Below are 23,840 nucleotides of genomic sequence, written 5' to 3'. Positions count from 1 at the left end.
AGTCCCCTCCCTTTTTAAAAAGATTTATTTATTTGAGAGAGAGAGATAGCACGAGCAGGGGAGGGGCAGAGGGAGAGAGTCTTAAGCAGACTACACTGAGTGAGGAGCCAGACGTGGGGCTCGATCGCACAGCCCTGAGATCACGACCTGAGTCGAAACCAAGAGTTGGACGTTCAACCAACTGTGCCACCCAGGTGCTCTGAGAGTTTTCTGTCTTTAAAACAAATCTCAAAACAGCACTATTGATACAGTTGTCTACTTCTTTCAAGATCTCCACCCCCTGGCCCAGAGTAAGACCTATCTATTCCTAGTTACCAACTGACAGTATTAAAATGAATACTACACTAGTCACTGGGGCTTCCGCCATAATGTGGATAAGTATTTCCTGGTATGTGCGAGAGCCCTTCTTCAGCCTGACATTCAGTTTTCCTGCTTTTCCAGCTAGGCTGTGTTCCCTCTCTCTTGTCACTCTAAATCTGTGGCTCCCTGTGTGGATTGCCTCAATGGCTTCAATTCTTCACCCTTCCCTGCTCTTTGTCTTATTTTGCTGTGCCGTTCTCCTGTGGGTGGTGTATAATTCCCCACCCAGGATGACCGACTTTGACCAATGAGATGTTAGCAGTTGTGACACAGAAGAGGCTTCAGAAGTCCTGCTGCTGTTGAACTTGGTTTCTCTGTGCCCCTGTCATCACCACCAGAAGGACATCCTAGCCTATTATTTCCAGGAAGAGGATGAGAGACATGTGGAGCAGAAACACCCCAGACAAATCTAATCCAGATGCTCCAACCACCAGGTAATGCACAGACATGTCAGGAATAATACATGATGGTCTTAAGCCACTGATGGTTTATACACAGCAATAATCAAATGACATGTTCCGTGCTTTCTCATCTCCTCACCCCACATCCCAGGTCCTCCTCTTTTTTACTCCTTGTGCTTCTTTCCCACCTTACTCTGTCATCTGGGGGCAAAGAGTGGGACCTGCTATGGTTCTGGGGAAGTAGGAGAGAAAATAAGGGGAGGAAACAGGGCAAAGGAGAGAAGAATAAGGCCAAACCATGAGATTCTCATGGGAGACATGGAAAACTTAATCGTCACCACCCTCTTCCTACTTCAATTCTCCCATCTCCTTTCTCTCCCCAGCTCTATTTCCTATCCTTAATTCTTTTTTTAAAAACAGAATTATTATTTTATTTAGAGAATGAGAGTGTAAGCAGGGGGAGGGACAGAAAGAATCCCAAGCAGACTCTGTGCCGAGCACAGAACCTGACAGGGGGCTTGATCTCAGGACCCTGAGATCATGACCTGAGTCAAAATCAAGTCAGACACTCAACCAACTGAGCCACCCAGGTGCCCCCTACCCTTAAATCTTTATGTTCCCAGAACCAGTCCTTGTGATAAGGCTGGAGTTCTATTATGAATACTCACTATATATGTTAAGTACTTAGCTAAGTGCATTACTTGGATTATATCTTTTAGACCTCACTATTCTGCTGTAAGATAGATAATATGATCTATATTTTATGCATGAAGAAGCCCAAGAGACATCAGATGATTTTCCCAAGATCGACAGCTAGTAAGGGGTAGAGCTGAAGTTGTAACCTTGGTAGTCTGATGACACAGCTCACACTCTTTACTTCTACACCCACTGCTTCTTCTCGGTGAATTCCCTTATCCCCATTTCCCACTCATTCTGCTCCCCCATCCACAGGCAACCAATATATCTGTAGCTACCTCTCTACCCATCTATCTACCCATCTATCTATCCAACTATCTATCTATCTTAAAGTAAGCTCCATGCCCAACATGGGGTCTTGAACTCACGACCCTGAGATCAGGAGTCACATGCTCTAGTGACTGAGCAGCCAGGCACCCCTAATGTACACACTTTTATTTGAATACATTTTTGCACAATGTGGATAGTTGTTTGGTATGTGCTAATTTCAATCTACATAAACGATATTTTATTACCTATCTTATTCTGTTTCCTTTTTTTCATTACACATCTTTTATTAAGATCTGTCCATGTTGTTACATGTTCATTTAATCTGTTGTCTCTGACCTGCCACATAATAGTATGGGTTTCACTCACCCCAAATTATTTATTCACCCCTGCATAACACCCCGATTTTCTGCAACTCCCCACCACAAATAATACTTTAGTAAGCATCCTCATACACAGTCCCTTAGCACCCTAGGGAGAAATTCCTGGATATAAATCCAGAGCAGAACTGTTCATGTCACAGGGTGTGTTTAACAATTGGACTAGATTGCTCTCTAGAACAGTTGCTTCAGCCCACACTCCCACTACCAATGCATGGAAGCAAATCCACACCTGTTATCTTGTTTAAATTCTGTGAGACTAAAAGGTCTAAGTTGACAACTCATTGTTGTTTTAATTTACAATTTTCTAATTACCAATAATTTGGGACATTTCTTCATATGCTAGTTCAGTTTTTGAACTTCCTCTTTTATAAACTGTTCATTATCTTTACTCATTTTGTAAGTGATTTTAATTTTTTTCTTATTAATTTGGAGGAATTCCTTAGTCTAGACACTCGTTGGCTTGAAATATTCCAAACAACTTCTCCCAATCTGTCACCTAGTCTTTGTCCTTGTTGTCCTTCATGAACAGAAGTTCTCTTATTTTTTAAGGTTCTATTTATTTGAGAGAGAGAGAGAGAGAGAGAGAGAGAAAGTATGAGCAGGGGGAGGGGCAGCAGGAGAGGGAGAAGCAGACTCCCCGCTGAGCAGGGAGCCCATCACGAGACTCCATCCCAGGACACCGAGATCACGACCTGAGCCGAAGGCAGATGCCTAACTGATGACACAGGTGCCCAGGTGCCCTCAGAAGTCCTATTTTGATGTAATTTGATTAATATATATTTTTTGCCTTAAGGCTTGTGCTTTTGAAGTTTTGTTAAAAAATCCTACCACACCTCCAGTTCTCAGAGATTTTTAAAAAATATTTTTGTCTACTAACTTGATGGGTTTACAATTCCCTTGCTTCCTTTTAAAATGTGATTGCTAAAATAACCTTAGTCCTATAACATTATGAATGAAATAAGCTTTGAAGGGCAGGTCCAAGAACTTGATTGTCGTGCACATCAATTCTTTCTATGAAAAAAATATGTGATCTGAGCTCCAAAACACCAAATTAGAAATAAACTTTTAGAATAGAGCCTATTTATGCATGGAATATGGCCAGGATATTTATGAAAAGGAACTCTAAAGCAAGGATGATGGTCTGGCTATGGTCATTGGCCTCTACATCATTACATTATAATTTTAGTGTTAATATGATTACAAATGACTTACAGCAGTGTTGCTTAAGGTGTGGTCCTCAAATCAACTGCATCACATGTACTTAAATGGGCTTATTAAAAACGAAGTTTCCAATGGTCAAAGCCCAGAGAATGTACAACACAAAGAATGAACCCTAATGTCAACTACAGTCTTCAGTGTCAACGTTGGTTCACTGACTATAACAAATGGACCACACTGATGTGGGATGTTGATAGGGGGATGGCTGTGTGTATGGGGAAAGGGGTATGTGAGAGCTCTCTGTACTTGCCCTCAATTTTGCTGTTAACCTAAAACTAGTTTAAAAAAATAAATTAGTAAAAGATTCCAGATGCCAGAATTTCATTTCCCTTAACATAAGCATCTCAGGTAACTTCATTCCATTTAAAATAAGCATCCCAGGTAAATACTGTGTTCCTAGAAGTCTGACAGTTACTACTGGAGAGTTATAACGACAGGGCTTGCTGTCAGTGTTACCTAGTGGGTATGAGTGAGCTGCTGAGCAAAGGGATCACGTCAGAGAGCAGCGGGAGACACAGCCAGAGAGAAACGGGGTTTTTTGCATAATGAGGGAAGAGTCTCACAATTTATTGTAACTCCAAATAAAAATTTTATTACTTATGTTGGTTTGATACGTGGATTTTATTATGTTTATAGTGAGGGAAATAAAGATGCATTCTCCCCCAAACACAGGGACCTGCCAGGCTCGTGGCACTACACTTTTCTCATCCTGGGAAAGAACGGAAGTGATCATATTCTCCTACTTTCCGGGGATGTTGGAGTAATTCTTAGCCAGGTTGAAAAGAGGCAACACTGTAAGGAGCGAGTCACATTTCCATCCGGGAATCACGGGCTCTCCGTGGTAACTGTCACTGAATGTACAGAGCCAGCTGCACACTGTGAGCTCGCTGGGCAGCAAGTGTAAAGGGAGAAGCTCCCCCCAGCTCATCCCAAGATTCAGGTTTATGTAGGCAGGTGACACACAAAACCAAACCCCCAACCAATCAACCAATCAGCCCTCATCAGTCTTATTAAAAATATTCATAAATCTACCAGATGACAAAATCATATTTAAGCACGTGGATGAAGCAATCTCTAGATGGTAGTAAGGCCTTCATCAGGACAACACAGGGTTGCAGGAACAAGGGCAGGGGAGGTGGTTAGGGCATGTGCTCTGGATCACAGGAACATGGCGTATAATAAGCACTATGTATGTGTCTGTCAAGCAAAATCAAAGCTCTGAAAGGAACAACAGCTGATATGTGCCAGACATTGTGACAGTTTACATGAATTACCTTATTTCCACAAAATCTCCACAAGGCAGTTTCTAGGAATGCCCTTACGGTGGGGACACTGAGGCTTAGAGAGGTTTGCCCGTGTTTGCAGAGCTAGCAGGGGGCACCAATCAATTTCCCAGGGCTGCCGGAGAGCTCTTTCTCCAAAAAAGGCAGCAGTGGAACTCTACCAGCAATGAACACTTAGCCTTTTACAGAGTGAGACTTGACTATGGGTTACCTACTGATTTCTAATGATAATAATTCAAGCTGATGAGATGCTCTTTACTTTCTGGGCCTTGCTTCTTTATCTGTAAAAGGAGGGTGTTGGGTGAGCCCGTTGGTCCTCAACCTCAGCTACACGTTAGAATTTTCTGGGGGAGTTTTCATACCTGGATCCACCTCATGCCAAATGAATGAGAACCTCTGGGGTGGGACCCAAGCACTGGAATACACTTCAAATCTCTCTAGATGGTTGTACAGAACCACACACGATTTTTAGTGCTACAAGACCTCCCTCTGTGATTGTATTCCAATGTTCCTTTAGCTTGATCCCCAGGAGAGATCCCCAATAGGTCATTATCACCCCACATCTGAAGTTATTAAGTCTACCATTCAGTTGACTACAAAAGAAAAACAAAAAAACCCAGTTGCTTCCAGTTATGGAATGAATGTCATGGGAATAGAAGGTACAGCATGGGGAACAGTCAAAGGTAATGTAACGGCACGTATGGATCCAGGTATGAAAACTCCCCCAGGGAATAGTCAAAGGTAATGTAACTGCTCTAAAATGAATGGGTCATAGCTACGCCTGTGGTGGGCATAGCATAAAGTACAGACTTATCAAATCACTAGGCTGTACACCGGAATTAACTGTGTGTCACTGTGTGTCTACTATACGCTAAAAAAAATCCACCAGAATAATACAGGAGACAGAAATGAACAAATAAAAACAACAACAGCTGCTCATGCTTGTAGAAAATTTTCCTAAAAAAGGGACTTGGAGAGAGCTTTATTGATTTACACGTGATGTTTGCACCCACCCCTTACCAGGGTCAGGAAAAGTTTTTTCTCTTTTTTGTGTGTGTGGGTGAACTAGAAACAAAGCTCCCAGAGACCAAGCAATCACATTTCTCCTACCTGAATGGACAGAGGACGTCTGGTTCGTTTTGTATATTGGCACCGAGAGGCCAGCCTCTGGTGAGAAACTCTCAGGTCAACAGGTGGAGCTTGCTCATGTGACTTCTGGGCTTGTCGCCTTCTCTGGGACAAGGGATAGCTGATTTTCTCTGGAGAAGCTGCCCCTTTATGAGGGCTGCACCTTCACCTGGGCCATCTCCAGCCGCCCCTGCCCGCACTTCTCGCCAGCCCGTCTAGTGGCTCTGTCAGAACATTCGTCAAGGGGGCTGACGCTAACACCACAGCTGCTTCTCTCCCTGGTTGACCTCTGCCCTCCAGATCTCTTGACGGCGTCTTCACTCTCGTGTCGTGGGCTCTGACAGCATGTGGACTTGCACACAGCATGGCAGCGTACCTGCCAGAATTCGCACTCCGCCTCCTGATTATTCCAGGCACATCATCAAAGGGGACATGGTCAAGCTAAGTTAGGGAGAGGGTATCTTCCATCCAAACTGATTTTCCTCTCCACGAAATGTGAAGCCCAGGGTAGGTGTGCAGTGAAGCAGGAAGAAAACATCAGCCAGATGCATAAATAGAGCCCTTGCCGGGTATCAGCAGGCTGACCGGCTGGGAAGCCAGGGTTCGAGAGGGATCACATTGGCCGTTCGGAGTGACTTCTCCCTGAAGCCATTTCTGGAGTTTAGATTTTAAGTAGGCTGCTCTAAAATGAATGCTTTAGCAAGAGGAGAAAACTTCTCATCTCTCCTATCTTCCTTGTCCCTGCTTCACATCCATCCTATTTTTCATTTCTTCATAGTTGTGTCTTCCTTTGCTTATTTAATACTAATAGATGTGCAGATGTTTTCCCACGGCTGATTTTTTAAAGCCTCTCAGTGGATGAAACCCTGTGTGTCAAACAGTTTCTGCTTGTCACAAGCATCATCTTTCACCGGTGCTGGAGTAAGTCAGCTGTCAGGGAGTGGGACTCACTCACTCACTCAACATGGTGAAGACACAGACGCCAGAATTGGGTTGGGTTGCAGAAATCGAACACTGAATGTCCTCCCTAACGGGGAGACTTAGGGCAAAGCCCTCTCCCACTCATTTTTGAACTCCCAGTGTCTACCACTAGGCCGGACGTGCGTGAGGCACATGATAAAGGTCTGGTGAGGTGAATGCCATAGTTTTGGCCATTGCTTGGCACACGGTAAGTGCACAGGACAATCTTGTGGCTGTTGAAACAAGGCTGAAAGAGGTGCAGTGGTTGGTCTCCAGGGGCAGAGTTACAGTCTATCGTTCTAACATACTACTCCACGATTCTTTTAGAATATGTATCAGCATGTAACGTGTGCACGAATTTATCTCCTTTGCTGTCAATGAAGTAAGGGACATACTGCTTCAGGTACAGAAGTGGGGACATTCATTAAATATTTATGGTTTTTTTTTTTTCCATCATTGAGTCAATAAAAGTAACAATAAGTGCTCAAATTTATTAAGCATTTACCATGTCCCAGGATCGACGACACCAGAGATAACAGATAAACAAGACATAGCCCTTGTTCTTAAGACTCAGAGTAAAAAATGAAATTTGTAGGGTTTGGGGAGTCCTGTATTTTGTGAAGCATTAAGAGGCGACACCTATTTTGGCAAGTAATCTTCACATTTATTTATCTCAGCCGAATTTTTCTTGGCGCTCTGTTCTTATCCACCCTGCCAGATGTTAAGAACAACTATGTTTCTCCTTTCTGAGGGACAAATGACAGGATACATTTTCACTGTATTCTTTGACCTTACAATGGAATCACTGAACAGGTAGCAAGAGTGTAAACATCTGCTCTGCCAAAAAAAAAAATTTTTTTATGTACCTTAAAAAACAAATCTGAGTAGGGAAGCTGGGGCCCAAGGAGCTTCAACTAGAATTAAGTCAAGAACACTAACATTTTCACTTGGTAACTGTTCTTCTCTGATGGGGCATATGGGAAAGAACCAGAGGCTTCGGGATGGATAGGGGTAGAGGGGTTCACGGCTGGGAAACTATCTAAACAGGAAGAAAATAAACTACTTTTGGTATATTTATGCTGGAGAAAAAATTTTCAGAGGTATATTTGTAGTTCACAAGTGTAGATTAACTGGCTTTAAACAATAGATTTGCCCTAAAATAAAAGCAGTTTACTTTAATGAGCAAGTCTGTATTACAGGTTAAAATAAAAACAGCAAATTTAGAAAGAGACAATTGATCACTAATAAACTTCAAATATTGAGGTGCCTATCAAAGCTATCCAGAGTGTATAGATCTGAAATTAGATCCAGTCTTATAAAAGAAAAAAGAATTGGCCACATATCTATAATTTAGAAAAAAAAATCCTTAAGCCTGGGTCTTGTCTCTGAAGGTCATGATTCTTCCCGCTTTCAACTCCCATAATGTTACTGGTAAAAGGGAGAAGGTGAGGGGTGGGAGGGCAAAGCTGACTTTAACCTAATTATAAGACTTCATTTAAAGTCATGCTGGAATGCTGACTGAAAATTTATTGGTAGGGTTAAATCTTAGACATCATGACTCTGTTTTATAAGGTTTCTTTGTTTTTTACTCCCTCCCCTCCTTCCTTTCTTCAAGCTGATTTAATATTTACCCAGAGCTCCTTTCTCAGGCATGGACAAGATCACTGAGACATCAAAATCATTGTGTCTTTTGGAGTACAGTGGATAAGGATAGAGCATTCAAAGTCAACACTATGCTTGCCCTCCACGTCATAAACCCCTTCTGTCTCCAAGTCCACTAACTGGGGAAGGCTGAGAGGAAGATACTGATTTTGAGGGTACCATCTGAGGTTGGCTACTGGTCAAAGAAGGAACTCCCTCCTCGAGCATGCCATGGTACATTTATGACCTCAACATGTATTTGTCGAACGGACTGGAGTTAATCTCACAAACTCAGATGTTCTCCAAATTACCATTAGGCATGGAAGGTAAACTGAAGGAGGCAGTCTCCAGCAACACATTCACGAGTGACTCCTATAGAATTCTCTTCCTTCCACCACACTTCTGGATGTCCTGTCTCTCCTATTCCCCCCAGGGGTGGCACCTTGTGTGGGTAGTGGGTAGTGGACCCTCCTTGGGTGGGTAGTGGACAGCAGTAACCACACAGATGTCTCCAGATGCCCAACAAGACATGGGGAACTAGGCCTTTTGGCCAATGTGCGACTTTAGCCATTACAGACAGGAGAAGTGTTTCTAAATAAGTCAAGAGCTTAAAGTATAAAAGGGAATAGCAATGGGTGGACATTATGGGGGAGGTGTATTTCAACTTAACCAAAACCAAAACTCTCTAAGGTTAAGATCTGTGCAACAATGGAATGACCTTGTAAGAGAGAGATCAGAATAGATGCATTTTCATTCAATAATTCATTCACGCAGCACATAGTTACTGAAGGCCCACAGGTGCCAGGCATGATTCCAGGCACCGGGAATACAAGTAGTGAACAAAAGACAAAAATCTCTGCCCTTGTAGAGCTTTTCTGGGGGCAGACAATTCACAAGACAAACAGGTAAACTATTTGGTGAGTTAGATGGAATACACGTGTATGTGACATTTTAGAGAGGTTGGCCAGGGAACACCTCAATGAGAAGGTGGTATTTGGGTAAAACCTGAAGGAGATGAAGGAGCAAGTTGTATGGTTTCGAGGAAGGACATCTCAGGCAGACAGGACAGCAAACACAAAGGCTCTGAGATGGGACTGTCCCTGGTGTGTCTGAGAAACAACAAGGAAGCTGGTGTGTCCAGAGCAGAGGACATGAGGTGGAAAAAACAGAGAGGTCAGAGTGGCAAAGATGGAGGCAGATGGACATGGTCTTGGGGACTGTTACTGAAGGACTCTGGCTTTCACCCTAAGATCATCCAGTCACTGGAGGATGCTGAGCTGAGCCATGGCCCGGTCTGACTTACCCTTTAACAGTATCATGTGGCTGCTCTGTTGAGATCTGACTGAAAGTGTGCACAGGTGGATCCAGTGAAACCATGTGGGAGTGTCTTACAATGACTGCCTGAACCAAGATGGAAGCCACAAGGGGGATGGTGAGAAGTTGGAGGTTTCTGGCTACATTTTGAAGGTAGAGCGGACATGAGTTTGGGGTGGGTTAAATGTAAGTTGTGAGAGAAAGAGAGGAGTCCAGAGGGATTGAAGTTTTGGCCTGAGCAGCTGGAAGGATAAAGCAGTCATTAACTGAGATGGGGAAGAATGTGCGAAGTGGCAGCTTTGGGAGAGAGAAACATCAGGCGCTCAGTTGTGGAAATGTTAAGTTTGAGAAGCAAAGTAGATATTCAGAAAGGGTATCAAGTAGGCAGCTGGGTATGGGAGACCAGAGTTCACTGGAGAGGTACAGGTGGATTAAATCTGGGGGTCATTAGCGTGATGTTACTTCAAGCCATGGCGCCCAATGAGATAACCTACAGAGTGAGCACAGGTAGAAAGAGTGGAGAGGTAGGGAGGAAGCCCCATAGGAGACTCCGCAGAAAGAGTCCAGAGAGGCAGAAGGGTATCTGGGCAAGGGCAGCTATTGGAAGCTGATGAAGGAGTCTCAAGGTGGCTAACTGCAGTTGACTGTGAAAAGGTGACATAAGAATTATGACCAGGAGCGCTTTGTTCAACACTAACTCCACTGGGAAATAGGGGGTTCACTATGGCCTTATTAAAGATTTAATTCAAAGGGCTTGATACTCTTTGCCAGGCCTTCCTGATCTTTCTCACTAGGTTTTCGTAAAGTTGCGTAGTCAAGTAAGAGCATCAGTTTTAAAGGCTGCTTCTCATTTTTGCAACCAAACCAATCATGCTACTGAATAATCAATGGGTTACAGAAGAAATCAAAAGAGAAGTGAAAATATACCTCAAGACAAACGACAATTGAAATACCATGTACCAACATCTATTCTCAAGTAGATTCGATTTTTGATTAACATTATCTAAAAGCTACCAAATGAAAGTAAGACTGAACTCTTTACTTGTACAGGGCTCAATGGTCAAGTTGAAAGCAACAGAATCAGCATATTTTAAGAAATGATTCCAGAGGTGCCGGGTGGCTCAGTCAGTTAAGCATCTGCCTTTGGCTAGGGTCATGATCCCAGGGTCCTGGGACTGAGTCCCTCATCAGGCTCCCAGCTCAGCAGGGAGTCTGCTTCTCCCTCTCCCCGCTGCTTTTGCACTTTCTTGCTCTCTCTCTCAAATAAATAAAATCTTAAAAAAAAAAAAGATTCCATCATCTTGTATGGTAGAAAAAACTTGAAAATTTGAGTAAAATGACTTGTGTTTGAGCCCTGGATTCATTCCTTCCCAGGTATGGAAGTTTAGATAAAATATTTAACTTTTCTGAGCCTCAGTTTCTGATGTGTAAACTAGGATGATGACAGCTATCTCACAGGATTCTTGCAAAGATCAAATAAGATGTCATACAGGACAAATGATTAGTAATGAGTAAAGCTTACATAGATATTATTGATTATAAATTGGTCCACATACATGCTTTCACAGGACTTTCCCAACCCTATGGAGAGGGCAGACCTGGGTATTATTATTATTCTCACTTTAAAGAAGGTAAAACCGAGGTTCTGGGTTATTAGGGACTTGCTCAAAGTCCTAATGACCCTTTGTGCTGGAGTTGAGACCAGAAACAAAGTTTTTCTCTCTGATCTGGGGCTCTGTCCACTGTCAAGGTGTCCACATGGGCACCGCATAACATGGGAATTAGTGGGGTGAGGAGGCTCCTCTGCCCTGGGCCAGAGTTTCTAAATCTGACTCCTTCCACCTGGTGGTGTGAATGATGCGGGTGTGAGAACGCTATTCAGGGAGATACACCCTGGGCATCCTAGAGCTCCTTCCCCTTGACCTTCATCTTTCCCTTGTAGTTACCCTTAAGTTTCGAACAAGTTCCTAAGAGCCATTGGAATATTCACTGCTCTGAGGGCCGGAGCACTTACTGCCCTTGGAGCATCTTTAAAGAACACCTCTGAAGGTGTCCCCAGAATTAGAATATTTTAGAGCTGGAAGAAACTGCAGGTGCCATTTGGACAAGCCTGTATTTTATGGAGGAGGAAGATTCATTCTGGAACTATTGAGATCTAGGGGCAGGGCTCTTGGGTAATGTCAGAGACCACGCTAGCTCCAGGCAGCGCCCGTTCTTTCCACTACCCCACGCTGTCGTTCACAGTGTGGTTGTGGCGTGGCATGCTGTGGCACCTTAAATCAAAATTCCAAAGGGATTCTCAATTAGTTAGTTGAGTAAAATGAATTTAACTCCACCTATTATAGCATTAGAAAGAGCTTAAGCCACTTAATAAATGGTAGCTAGAGTCACCTCTTAATGGATAATCATGTTTTCTCATTTGCAGTTTAAGTGCTAGAAGACAGAGTGACTTTAAAACTGCTCATGAGAGGACCCAATTATCTGATAAGCAATTCCAAAGACCATATACACAAATGCAGAAACATACCTCTTTATGAATGGTGTCTGACAAGGAAAGAGATATTTGTGGCACAGGAGTTCTGGAAAATGTAATTATTTATCCTTTCACAATTAATGAAAGAAATGGAAAATGAAGCTTTCATTTCAAATCCTTTTTATCTGGATGAAACTTTAATTTTACATAATTAAACTGACTTCACAGTTCAGTGTGTTAAAATATGCAATTAAGCAGCATATCAAGGTGAAATGCCTCTTGTTGTTGGCTCATTGAGAAATCATGCTGCTGAGCTCCCAAGAAGAATGAACACCTGCCTGCCCGCTCTTGTCCCCAGAGCCAGGGACAGCACACAGCCTGCAGGGCTGGTTTCCCAAATACACAGTCGAATTCTCTCACACGTGCCAACTCCTGTGTAAGTTAGTTGGATATTTAAATAGTTTTCACTTCTCTTTGTTTTCAGTGGGGTTTTTGTTGCCTTTTATTTTGCGTGAGAAAATATTGTGGGACTCTGAGGATGCAACATAGATGATTAACTTTATCTCTTGCAGAAGTTCCTTCTGAGACAACCCTTGCATCTTCAAAGTTGCTGCCTGGAAAATGCTTAAGAAATGTTGCAGGCGGTGTTGAAGGGAGATGCTCTAATGGGATTGGGGGGAGTTCCCTGGAAATTTATCTTAACAGGCCATGGTCTGTCCAGGTAGAGAGCTCACCTGTGTACCTTTCCCTTGTGTTCCCTTTGAATCGTACCTTTGTCATGGTTAATTTATGGCTCAGTAGTATCCTATATTCCCTTAAGGAATCTGTGAATGGAGTACAGCTCAACAATTAGAATGGCGTTCCCTTCCCTGTTTCAATATAGTCTAGGATTTACGTAACAGTGATTCTTGTTTTATCCATTGGGGAGGGTGTTAGGCAGGACTCATGGATCTAAGCAGTATCCTTACTGTAGTGACACATGGCAAACCTGAGCCCATTTGGTGGCTTTTCCAGATACACAGAGAAGCGTGTTGCTAGATTAATTATAAAAGCTACAAAAAGAAGATATGATCCTATCATGAGATTCCTCAGGACAAACCTCTTTGAATTGGGGGCATACGCTCCACTTGTAGGTTTATTCTCTCTATAATGCTCCTGCTATTTATTATAGGATGACTGGCAGACCATAAAACTAGAAGAAGATTGTTAAAGGTATTATAGTGTGTGTAGTAATATAATGTATATCAGAAGATATGAATGTTTTACTCTTTTGAGCCAAGACTGGAGATATTGTATTGTCTGTTTCTAGGGTACCACTAGCCTCATGGGATTAGTAAATTCTGCTAAAATTCTGTGAGCTAGATTGGCCTCTATCTCATTGCATTGCTCTGACATCCAAAGGAGGCCTTGGCTATCAAGGGACAGAAAAAGAATAGTGAAAAAAATAGTTTTAATAAGTGAAAATTGATATCGATGTATCCATACAAATTGTAAAAGTACCTATTTAAATATAATCAATTTCATATTTACAAGTTATCACCACTTATCAGATGTCTCCTCCCTTAGGATTTATAGAAAGCAACAGTGATGGTAGTTTTGGTTATTGCACGCACTTGAAAGCAATTAAACTACTGTTTAAACTGTTCATACACAAACCTACAAAATCACTGACTGGTCCTCTCCCAAACAATCCAACTTTGGAAGTTTCAACAATGAACCAAGTGTATAAATAATACCAAACAATAATTGTTTGGTATTAACTTTGAAGTGAAGCTAACTGGACAGAGACCCGTATACATCCACCAGATTACAAAGACTGGACTAGGGCTCCAAATGAATGAGCGCAGGCGGCACTTTAAATCTGTAACAGGCTTTATAAAGCATAATGATTATCTTTGTATCATCTTTTTTTTTAATCTAGAAAGTACAACTATGAGAAGGAAGTAATTATGTTTTCAGAAAGCATTACTCCCTTGTGAAAGATTTTTGTGTTTAGAATTTTTTTAATTTTTTAAATTTATTTTGGAGGGAGAGAGAGAGAGAGAGAGAATATGAGGGTAGGAACAGAGGGGGGAGGGAGAGGGACAAGCAGACTCCATGCTGAGCGAGGAGCCTGACACGGGGCTTGATCCCACGACCCTGAGACCATGACCTGAGCCAAAACCAAGAGTCAGACGTTCAACCGACTGAGTCACCCAGCTGCCCCATGTTTAGAATATTTTTGATGGAACCAAGTAAACTAGTATGTATTGTGTCTACAAATCAGGACGAGAAAGAGCTCAAAGATGACCGTGCTTTCTTAGACCTCTTGATTTTCTCTCTTTATAGTTCATAGCTTACAAGCATCAACAGCGATGGTCTAAATATAAAGCTTGCTACACTATCATTACATGTGACCTTCCTGTAGACACTAACACATACTTCTATTTGGGGCCTGTTGAAGCAGTGAAGAGTTTTTGAAGTTAGCAACCACTTGAAGTAGTAAGCTAAATTTCATAATTCAAGGATGGATTTAGTTTGCAATTAGAAATAAAAACTAGAAGCATCAGTCACTCAATTGAAGGTGCTGATGTAAGTCCAAAGTATTAAAGTTAAAAATAACAAAGACAAAACAGTGAAATAAATCTAAGCGTGCAACAGACAGAGACGGTAAAATTCTATCCCCAAACACTTGGTTTAAAAGTCTGGAAAGAGAATGGAGAGTCATCTTGAATAAGGACTTGCTACTTCTTATTGGCACTCTGTAATATTTACATATCACTCACTAGTCAATGTCCTGTTTTTTATTCTAGTTTGTGTCTCAGAAGGCATTTTCTTTTTGTAAATAGGAGAACTTTTCACCATCCAGATAACACATTTAAAATTCAGTTAATTAGGTAACTGTTGAAACCCCTAACTATTTAGGGCCAATATCGTGCCTTCTCTCTGAGAGGAGGAGTCTGATTTCAAATAAAATGATTGTGAACAGTTTAATAAAGACGTTTGTAGATGGTTTTATGAGATCCCCCAGGCATTTATTTCAACCTGGAAAACAGCAGAAATACATGGAGAGGATGTACTCTCTATTTAACCAACTAGACCAAAAAAAAAAAAAAAAAAAAAGGCAAGCTGCATCATAGCCATTAACTTAGGGAGGGAAAAAGAAACTGGAAAAATGCATTTAAATAATAATGGACTCCGAGAACCTTAGAAAGGTAAAGTGTGAAAATCCCGTATTTCAACTGTGTAAATTTCTTGAGTTGAGTCTAGGGGAAAGTCTATGAACTAGATAGCATTGAAAGACGCAGCAAACTAGACCCACAACGGAAGCCCTGGACTTGACGTGCTTGAGGCATAGAGATAAGAGTTCCCCAAAGCAATCTTACCTTTGTTTTCTGCCTTCAGTTCTTCGGCCATCAAGCTGTCTTGTCGGTTACCAAGCACAAATGCCAGAAATGAGAGGATCAGGGCATCCAAAATCCCAATAATAGCCAGGATGTACGCCCAGCGAACTGAACAAGCCCCAAGAGTGTACTTGTCTGTCTTTTCTCCACACATCCGTTTTACTTCATCTGAATCCCAGCCATCAGGGAAAATCATACAGCCAAGCACAAGGCAGGCAGCTGAGAAAGAGAGAGAGAGAGAAAAAAAAAGGAAAAAACAAAGTAGTTAACATAAATGTTATTTTAATAAATACTGCTACTGTGTGTCAAATCATTGCTTCAAATTCTTGATTTTTTTTTTATTTTAAAGATTTTTATTTATTTATTCATGAGAGAGAGAGAGAGAGAGAGAGGCAGAGGGAGAAGCAGGCTCCCAAGGAACAGAGAGCCCGATGCGGGACTCGATCCCAGGACCCCGGGATCATGACCTGAGCCGAAGGCAGACGCTCAACCATCTGAGCCACCCAGGCGCCCAAATTCTTGATTTTTTTTTTTTTTAAAGATTTTATTTATTTATCTGAGAGAGAGAATGGGAGACAGAGAGCATGAGAGGGGAAGGGTCAGAGGGAGAAGCAGAGCCCCCGCTGAGCAGGGAGCCCGATGTAGGACTCGATCCCGGGACTCCAGAATCATGACCCGAGCCGAAGGCAGTTGCTTAACCAACTGAGCCACCCAGGCGCTCCTAAATTCTTGATTTTTTTAAAAAAGATTTTATTTATTTGAGAGTGAGCATGAGAGAGAGCAAGAGCAGGGGGGAGGGCAGAGGGAGAGGGAGAAGCAGACTCCCCACTGAGCAGGGCGCCTGACTCAACTCCATCCCAGGACCCTGAGATCATGACTTGAGCTGAAGGCAGATGCTTAACCCACTGAGCCACCCAGGTGCCCCTCAAATTCTTGATTTAAAGAACAGCAAATCTTATCACTCTCCTACCCTGAATATTTGTGGGTGTTCCCCCCACTCTGCCGGTTTACTTAAAAGCAGCCTAGCCCTGCAGCTCTGGGAGCACTCTTTATCGTGAGCCTGAGCATTCTGAGAGAGGTTAAGGTATGTTGATCTATAAGAAAATACTAAAAAAATTGAATTTTGGTGTGCATTTGTGAGAAGGCTTCCATTGCAAATAAACCAAAGAAATCATAACACTGCAGAATGACAATTCAAAACTGGCTTTGAAGAGCTCCACAGCAGCCAGATAAGGAATTAGGATAACATGGAAAATACCCAGTGTAGACGGACTTTGAGTCATAGTAAAAAATAATTTCATATTGGAACCTCCTTACACACACACACACACACACACACACACACACTGAAAAGTTTTTTGAATCTATACTTAGCAGATGCAATACACCCTGATATTTTCTTTTCTAATCTCTGTTCTATTTCATTTTTAGAAGGCTGAAAAAAACTGCAACATATTGTGGTACCAGAATTTTTAATGGAAATTCAGGAATTTAAGCAGAATACTTATATTCCATCTCCCAAATATCACTATGGGAATCCTATGAACACTTTCTATAGAATATGTCACTTTGCAGATTACGGAAGATAAGTGGTCATTTGTTGCCACTCTATATTTAATTATTTAGGGATAAATGAAGATAGCTTTAGGTTATGGAGGGCTTTCTGAACAGGTGTGTTCATTAATTCACTAATTCATTGGTTCATTCACTAATTCAACAGCTACATATTGATGATCTCCTATGGAGTGCCAGACACTGTTCTTGGTGCTAGAGATACAGTAATCAAGAAAAGAGACATGGCTCATACTATGTTTTAGCAGGGAAAGAGGCAAAAAAAAAAAAAAAAAAAAAGAGTAACATGCAAATAAAATAGTTGGAAGTTGAAGTCCTAGGTAGGAAAGAAACAAAGGGCTTGGATAAAGAATAACAGTAAGGCCTCTTGAGGGGGTGACATTTAAGCGAAGGCCAGAAACAGACAAGGCACTAGACCTATGAAATTGATGGGAAAGATGTTCCAGGCAACAGCATGTGCAAAGGCCCTGGGGTTGGAGAGAGGCCTGGGGTGTTCGAGGAGCGACCAGGAGATCAGTAATGGGATGGAGAAGGTGATCATGTTGAGGTTGCAAGGGAGGCAGGGGCTATGCCTCAAGGCAGGTTCTGGTTCCAGGGCATGCCACTTAAGACGACTCTGACGCCACAACCAATGTACAGTTGTGTGATGGTCAGGGCCAAACAATTCCTGAAGCTGGCAAGCTGCTACCTCTTGAACAAGCCAGCAGTGGACACCTGATTTCCTATTTTTTACAGGAGCATGACTCCACAGGCAGGTGTGGAGGACGCAGAGACCAAGAGGGAAGACTGCCCGGGAGAACTTGGATTTAGTGTCTCATGTTATATTACAGAACAGTACGTGTGCAGGATCTCTGCATAAGTAGGTGTCATGGACACTTCCCTAGTTTATGCCTCATTAGGTCTCAAAAGGAACCCTAACTTCCCTCTGCCTTCAGTTCACCTCACTCTAATCCAGATCACATATGATTGCTCAGACCATCATGTTCCAAACCTTCGGTGGTTTCCCCCTCACCCCTCACTGGTACTGAAGAACATGCAGACATCTTAGGCTCCATGATCTAGCCCCCACTTACTTTCCCAGCTCCCCTCCCCTTTAGACTCTCCATTTCACTTGGGTTGAGCCACACCTGACTCCCTGTCTACGCACCAAGTTTGGGGATCATTCTCTTTTTCTCTTCTGTCTCCAGTGTTTGCCACCATCGTGCCTAAATAGTCCACTCCTAAATAGCTTTCAACGCTCAAGTCACATGCAACACCCTGCACAAAGTAAGCCATCTCGAATTCTTCCTGACCTACAGTATTGCCCTTCTCAGAACCCCTGTAGCCGCTGACTGTACCTACTCAGAGTCCTTGTAGCTTTTTACATTTGTTACTTATTTACTAGTATTTCAATTAACAGACTGTAAACTTTCTGAGGAAGGAAACTTTGGTAAGCTGCCGTACTCCTAGCACCTAAAACAGTGCCTTGTAGATAGCTGGCACTAAAATACTTTTGAATGGGAAAGTAAAACAAATGAGTAAATGAATTAAAACACCTAGACAGTATACTCCAATATATAGTTTATAGAAGTCAATATTACAACTACCCAAGGTCACAAATCTAGTTGAAGATTCATCTTTAAAAGGGGACATTCAACAGAGATAATTTTGTTATGATCAGACAATAGATTACAAGTACTCAGGAGAACAATTAGAAAAATGTTGATGGGGATGCCTGGGTGGCTCGGTAGGTTAAGTGTCTGCCTTTGGCTCAGGTCATGATCCCAGGGTCCCGGGATCGAATCACGCATCAGGCTCCTTCCTCTGCCTGCTCCCCCTCCTTGTGCTTGCGTGCATGTGCTCTCCCTCTCTCTCTGACAAAATCTTTAAAAACAGAAAAAAAAGAAAAATGTTGATGATTTCAAAATATTTCAAATTCCCACTCCTTCTGTTATCTCCTAGCACTCAATACCAACATGCTCTCCAAGGTCTTTCTAGCAATGATGATCTGTGTATTAAAAAAAAAAAAAATGTAGTTTCCATGAGCAAAAATTAACTTTATTTGGGAAGACACACAAGATGCTTGAATCCAAACCACAGTTGAGAAAAATCTCCTCTAAAAATACTATGTTACTTGGAAGATTTTAAAAATATTCTAAATGTTTTTACACATTAAATAATGTTTATGTATGAGAAAATTACTTTCTGATGCAGAAAGAATGAAAACCAAGTATTTTTCCTTTATGAATGGGAATCACTTGGAGAATGACACTCTTATATTACTTATAGCTCTGGCAAAACTTAATAGAAATCACCAAGTGACACAGGTTTGGGCAGGTTATTGGACATTGCAGGACAACTTCACTGGAACAGGATATTTGTGGAATGGTGACATCAATAAAGACATCTTTTCTCAAGGTCTTTCTACACTGAGGGTAGATTATCTTAAAAGGTCCATTTCTAGAAATTCTGAGTTACAGATCAGGATAAAAACAGAGGCAGAATTAATAATCTGAAACTAAAACCACAGGAGAATAAGAGTGGTTCTATCATTGCTCCCTATCTTCAAAGGATAGGATTTCCTTAATCAAATTTTACAAGATGAATCTGAGGAGATAGAGAATAGGCAATTGTGCTTCATTTTATGCAATGGGTATTTGGCTCAAAGTTACAAAACAGAATTTTTGAAATGGAATTCTTATTTTCGATAGGCTGAGGGAGTAGCCGTTCAGAGAAATCTGAGGATAAAACCTGGGCTGGCAGCGTCGGGCTCCAGCCTCCTGGGGAAAATGTTTAGGTCTCCCCCCAGTAAGGGTACTCCACACCAGGTGTCCGGTAGGCCACAGGGCACTGGAATGTCTTGGATGCCCCACTCACTTCTTGTTGGCCTTCTTTTTAAAGTGAAACATTTGGTCTTCTTCTAATGTATCTGTTCTGAAAATCTGGATGGTCGTATTATAGAATAAAAATTAAGCTCAATTGCATTTAAAAGCTTTTAAAGCTTTGTAAGTGAAATCTGTGACTAAAATCCAATCTTTAAAAAAGATTTTATTTATTCATTTGTTTGAGAGAGAGAGAGCGCGGGCGAGAGTGCACGCATGTGAGCAAGCACGAACGGAGGGGAGGAGTAGAGGGAGAAGGACAAGTAAACTCTGCATTGAGTGCAGAGCCTGATGCAGGGCCAGATCCCAGGACTGTGAGATCATGACCTGAGCTGAAACCAAAAGTCAGATGCTTAAGTGACTGAGCCACCCAGGTGCCCCCAAATCCAATTTTTAAATAAATAAATCCTATCCTTTTGAAAGCTGTGCTTCCACATGGCCATTACATAGCAAAAATTTTAGTTTCTGACAATGTATTACCAAAATATACATTTTCTTCTCCCCTTATCCAAACTTCCCCTACTTGGCTATTTTATTTTTGAAATGTGAAGTCCCCCAAAAGTTATAGTGTATTTAAGATTATTTGAAGCCATTAAAATAGTTTAGGCCCTGTTAGTTTCTTTGGCAAGGTATTACTATGTTCCACATTAATGCTTGAGTGCTATAATAAATTCTGTTTTCTGGCATCCTATCAGCCAGAACCTTATTAACCTGCACAATGTGCCAGTGGAAACCAACAGCTGTTCCTAATCCTAAGCAGTACCTGCAAGATCCTAGGCTAATGTCTCAGTCAATGAAAAATTAAATAATATTCCTCCTGGCTTTATAATTATTTCTAATGCTTTACAAATTGATCATCCTAGAAGATGTAGCAGCATCACTCTATTAAACATTAGAATACACAAGGCACCGGGACATTTGATTAATTTGGACATGCTATTTCCTGACCATGAGGAATACATGGAGAATTAGTTCCAACTGGACTATTATCCCCAAATGGGTTTCTTATTAGAATGTCACCTAGGAAATGACTAACTTACTTGGAGCGATAGATTCCTTCATTTCAGCAGCAGGTTTTCTGGAAGTATATCAGAGAACATTTCTGAATGTTAAAGAGCTCACAAGCTGGAGGTGAGTAGAGAACAATGATGGAAAGAAACCCGTGTCCTTACTGTAAGCTGTCATGACATCTAACTTAGAACACATAATAAAGATGTCCTTGTGAGGACAGTACTGTTGATGTCAAGTTTAAGCGTATGCCAAATGGTTAGGAAGCATTCACATTCTAAAAGAACCCTCTCTCGGAAGGCTGGTGATGCCCACAGTGGGTTCTTCTGAAACCGTACACAAACAACTAGAAACTCCCTAGAGCCGCTTACTGCTCTGTCAGTTTTCTGGCCAAAGAGCCAAATGTAAGCTCTGTGAAGGAAACGTCCTTAGAAAAATCCACCAGGGTTTTTAATTGGGTCTTTCTCCAAAGGAAAACCTAGCAAGATGAGAAAAGCAAGGGGGTGCGTGGGGGAGGGCTACGATGTGGGTCACGTGGGCATGCCGACGCCGCTGGTCCAAGTCTCCTAATCAGGACTTTGAACCTGAGAATGGCTTATTTTTGGGACAGGAAGAAGTCTAAATTCATTCTTTAAAAAGTCTACGCACTGTTGCACAAAAAGCATGATAAATTGCCTCATGTTGCTGAAGCAGTCACGGGGAACGCGGTGGAAAAACGAGCCTGCATTCATTTAACTCCATCAATGACTCCGGCACGCGCTCATCGAAGGAGCTGACCCCTGCAGAGCCGCCACGCGACGCGAGGGAACTTTCCTGTGATTGTCACTCCGCACACCTGGGGAAGGAGAGGCGCCCCCTCCCACCGCTCCTTCGTTAGCCAACAAGCCCGAGCCACGGTATTTATACATCTGGGGAAGGTATCATGTTTACACCTCAGTTTACCTCTGCGTAACTGCGTTGCTAGGTAACCCAGGACACGGAATACTGTGGGTTAGAGTCCGGCGGAGAAAACAAACGGGCTCCTGATAAATTTTGGTCTTAAACCCAGTATAATTTTAGGAGCATTTACCTTGAGGTCATAGCACAAAAGATACCACATCCCTTAGAAAGCGGGGGAAGAAAAAGCGTGAATAAACACTGGGCTCTCCGAAGAGAAGAGTCAGACAGGGGTGTGTGATGATGATAAAAGCTCCTCCACGCTGCCTAGATGCTCAGCCCTAATTGCCCGGGGAAAGAGCCATGCATCTCTCTGTACCTCGCGCTGAGTCAGCCGCGCGCCCCCAGCATCGCTGAAAGGGCTAATCAGGCATCTGCCCACACCTGCACTTAGGAGCTACATAGTGGAGAAAAAGCTTTTCCAGAAGAGGATGCCAGACAAGGGGAAAAACCATTAATGGTACAACATCACTTGCTAATTTACCCAAATTTTGAGGTTTTTTTTTTTTTTTTTTAAACTGATTTTTTTTTTTAAAGATTTTATTTATTTATTTGACAGAGAGATAGAGAACACAAGTAGGCAGAGGGAGAGGGAGAAGCAGGCTCCCCGCAGAGCAGGGAGCCCGATGCGGGACTCGATCCCAGGACCCTGGGATCATGACCTGAGCCGAAGGCAGCCGCTTAACCGACTGAGCCACCCAGGCACCCAATTTTGAGGTTTAATAGCCAAGTGTAACACAAATCAGAATTTAGAACTTAAAAACACAATGCAGTTCTGATCTCTAGCATGTTCACTAGTCGGCTTTTGACATGTATCTTGGATCCAATCAAATTCCTTAAACTCTTGATAGTGACTTAGTTAAGAATAACACACATCATAATAGCTAATAATTATTAACGCTCACAAGTAGGGTACAGTGCACATCATCTCATTTAATTCTCAAAGCCAAGCGGAACATGAGAGCACTTGTTCTTGGCTTTTCTAGTTTCCACAAAAAGGGATTTTTCCTAAAATACTCTTGGCCCCTTATCCCACACCTTATTCCTCTCCATGGAGATGGAGTGATTTCCGGGAGGAAAATCTGGGCATACCGGCCCAGCCCCCTCCTGACTTTACCTTAGGAGCTGTTTGCCTACACGAGGCCCGTGTCCCACTCCTCTGCGCTGGGGATTTAACACAGGGCGGGCTTGCTTTTCCAGTGCTAAGAGTGGGAAGGTAAGTAGGCCTAATTCTGAGGGAGCAGCTTAGGAAGTCCTTTTGGCCGAGCGACCCAGGGCCATTTCTTCAACCTAGTCTTTCTCATAATAAAGGGGATATTTTGGGTTCCTGCTGCCAATTCTCTTTCTCAGTGGGTTCAGAGCTGAGGAGGGTCCCCCAGTCTGGGAGACTGGAAGTCTTTGATTAGAGAACTGGCATGGTTGGGTTGTGGTGAGCACCCTCTTCTGGGTTGCAGAAGACTGGCTTGTATCCTCACGGGGTGGAGAGAAAGCTAGCTCTCGCTCTCTCCGCCCTTTCTTAGCCCCTTCTTATCCAGGCATTAATCATCTATGAGGGCTCCACGCCCACGACCTAATTACCTCCTAAAGGCCCCACCTCCTCATACCATCACACTGGGATTAGGGTTTCAACCTGAGTCTTGAGGAGACATAAAAATCCAGTCCATTGCAGAGGGGGGACAGAGGGTCTCTGAACCCCAACGTTATTTTCTGTTTTACATATGAGGAAGCTGAGGCACAGAACTTTCAAATACCTTGCCGAAGGTCACACAAAGCTCACAAATGGGACAGCCAGATTTGAATCAGACAGTCTAGTTTTGGAATCCATGCTTTTAACACCAACTATGCTATTACCCTTTCCTTATTAACGATAATAATGCATGTGAAATCACTTTAGAACATTGGTTTTAGTATTAAGAACACTTACAGAATCTTGGCATTGCTTAACATGGTGTTTAT

The 23,840-nt window shown here is 42.4% G+C and overlaps 1 protein-coding gene across 3 annotated transcripts in view; it reads right to left on the bottom strand.

Moving 5' to 3' along the window:
• LHFPL3 (LHFPL tetraspan subfamily member 3) overlaps positions 1-23,840 on the bottom strand; it is a 566,274-nt gene that overhangs the window by 145,121 nt on the left and 397,313 nt on the right. For all 3 annotated transcript variants that reach the window (XM_032402332.1, XM_032402331.1, XM_032402330.1), the window contains exon 2: positions 15,490-15,726. In XM_032402332.1, the coding sequence (XP_032258223.1) occupies positions 15,490-15,726 (237 nt within the window). The remainder of the gene's footprint in view (positions 1-15,489; positions 15,727-23,840) is intronic.

This window comes from Phoca vitulina, unplaced genomic scaffold, assembly GCF_004348235.1.
Source record: "Phoca vitulina isolate PV1807 unplaced genomic scaffold, GSC_HSeal_1.0 scaffold4, whole genome shotgun sequence".
In the NCBI taxonomy this organism is placed as follows: Eukaryota; Metazoa; Chordata; class Mammalia; order Carnivora; family Phocidae; genus Phoca; species Phoca vitulina.
This window is presented reverse-complemented; position numbering and strand designations above follow the sequence as displayed.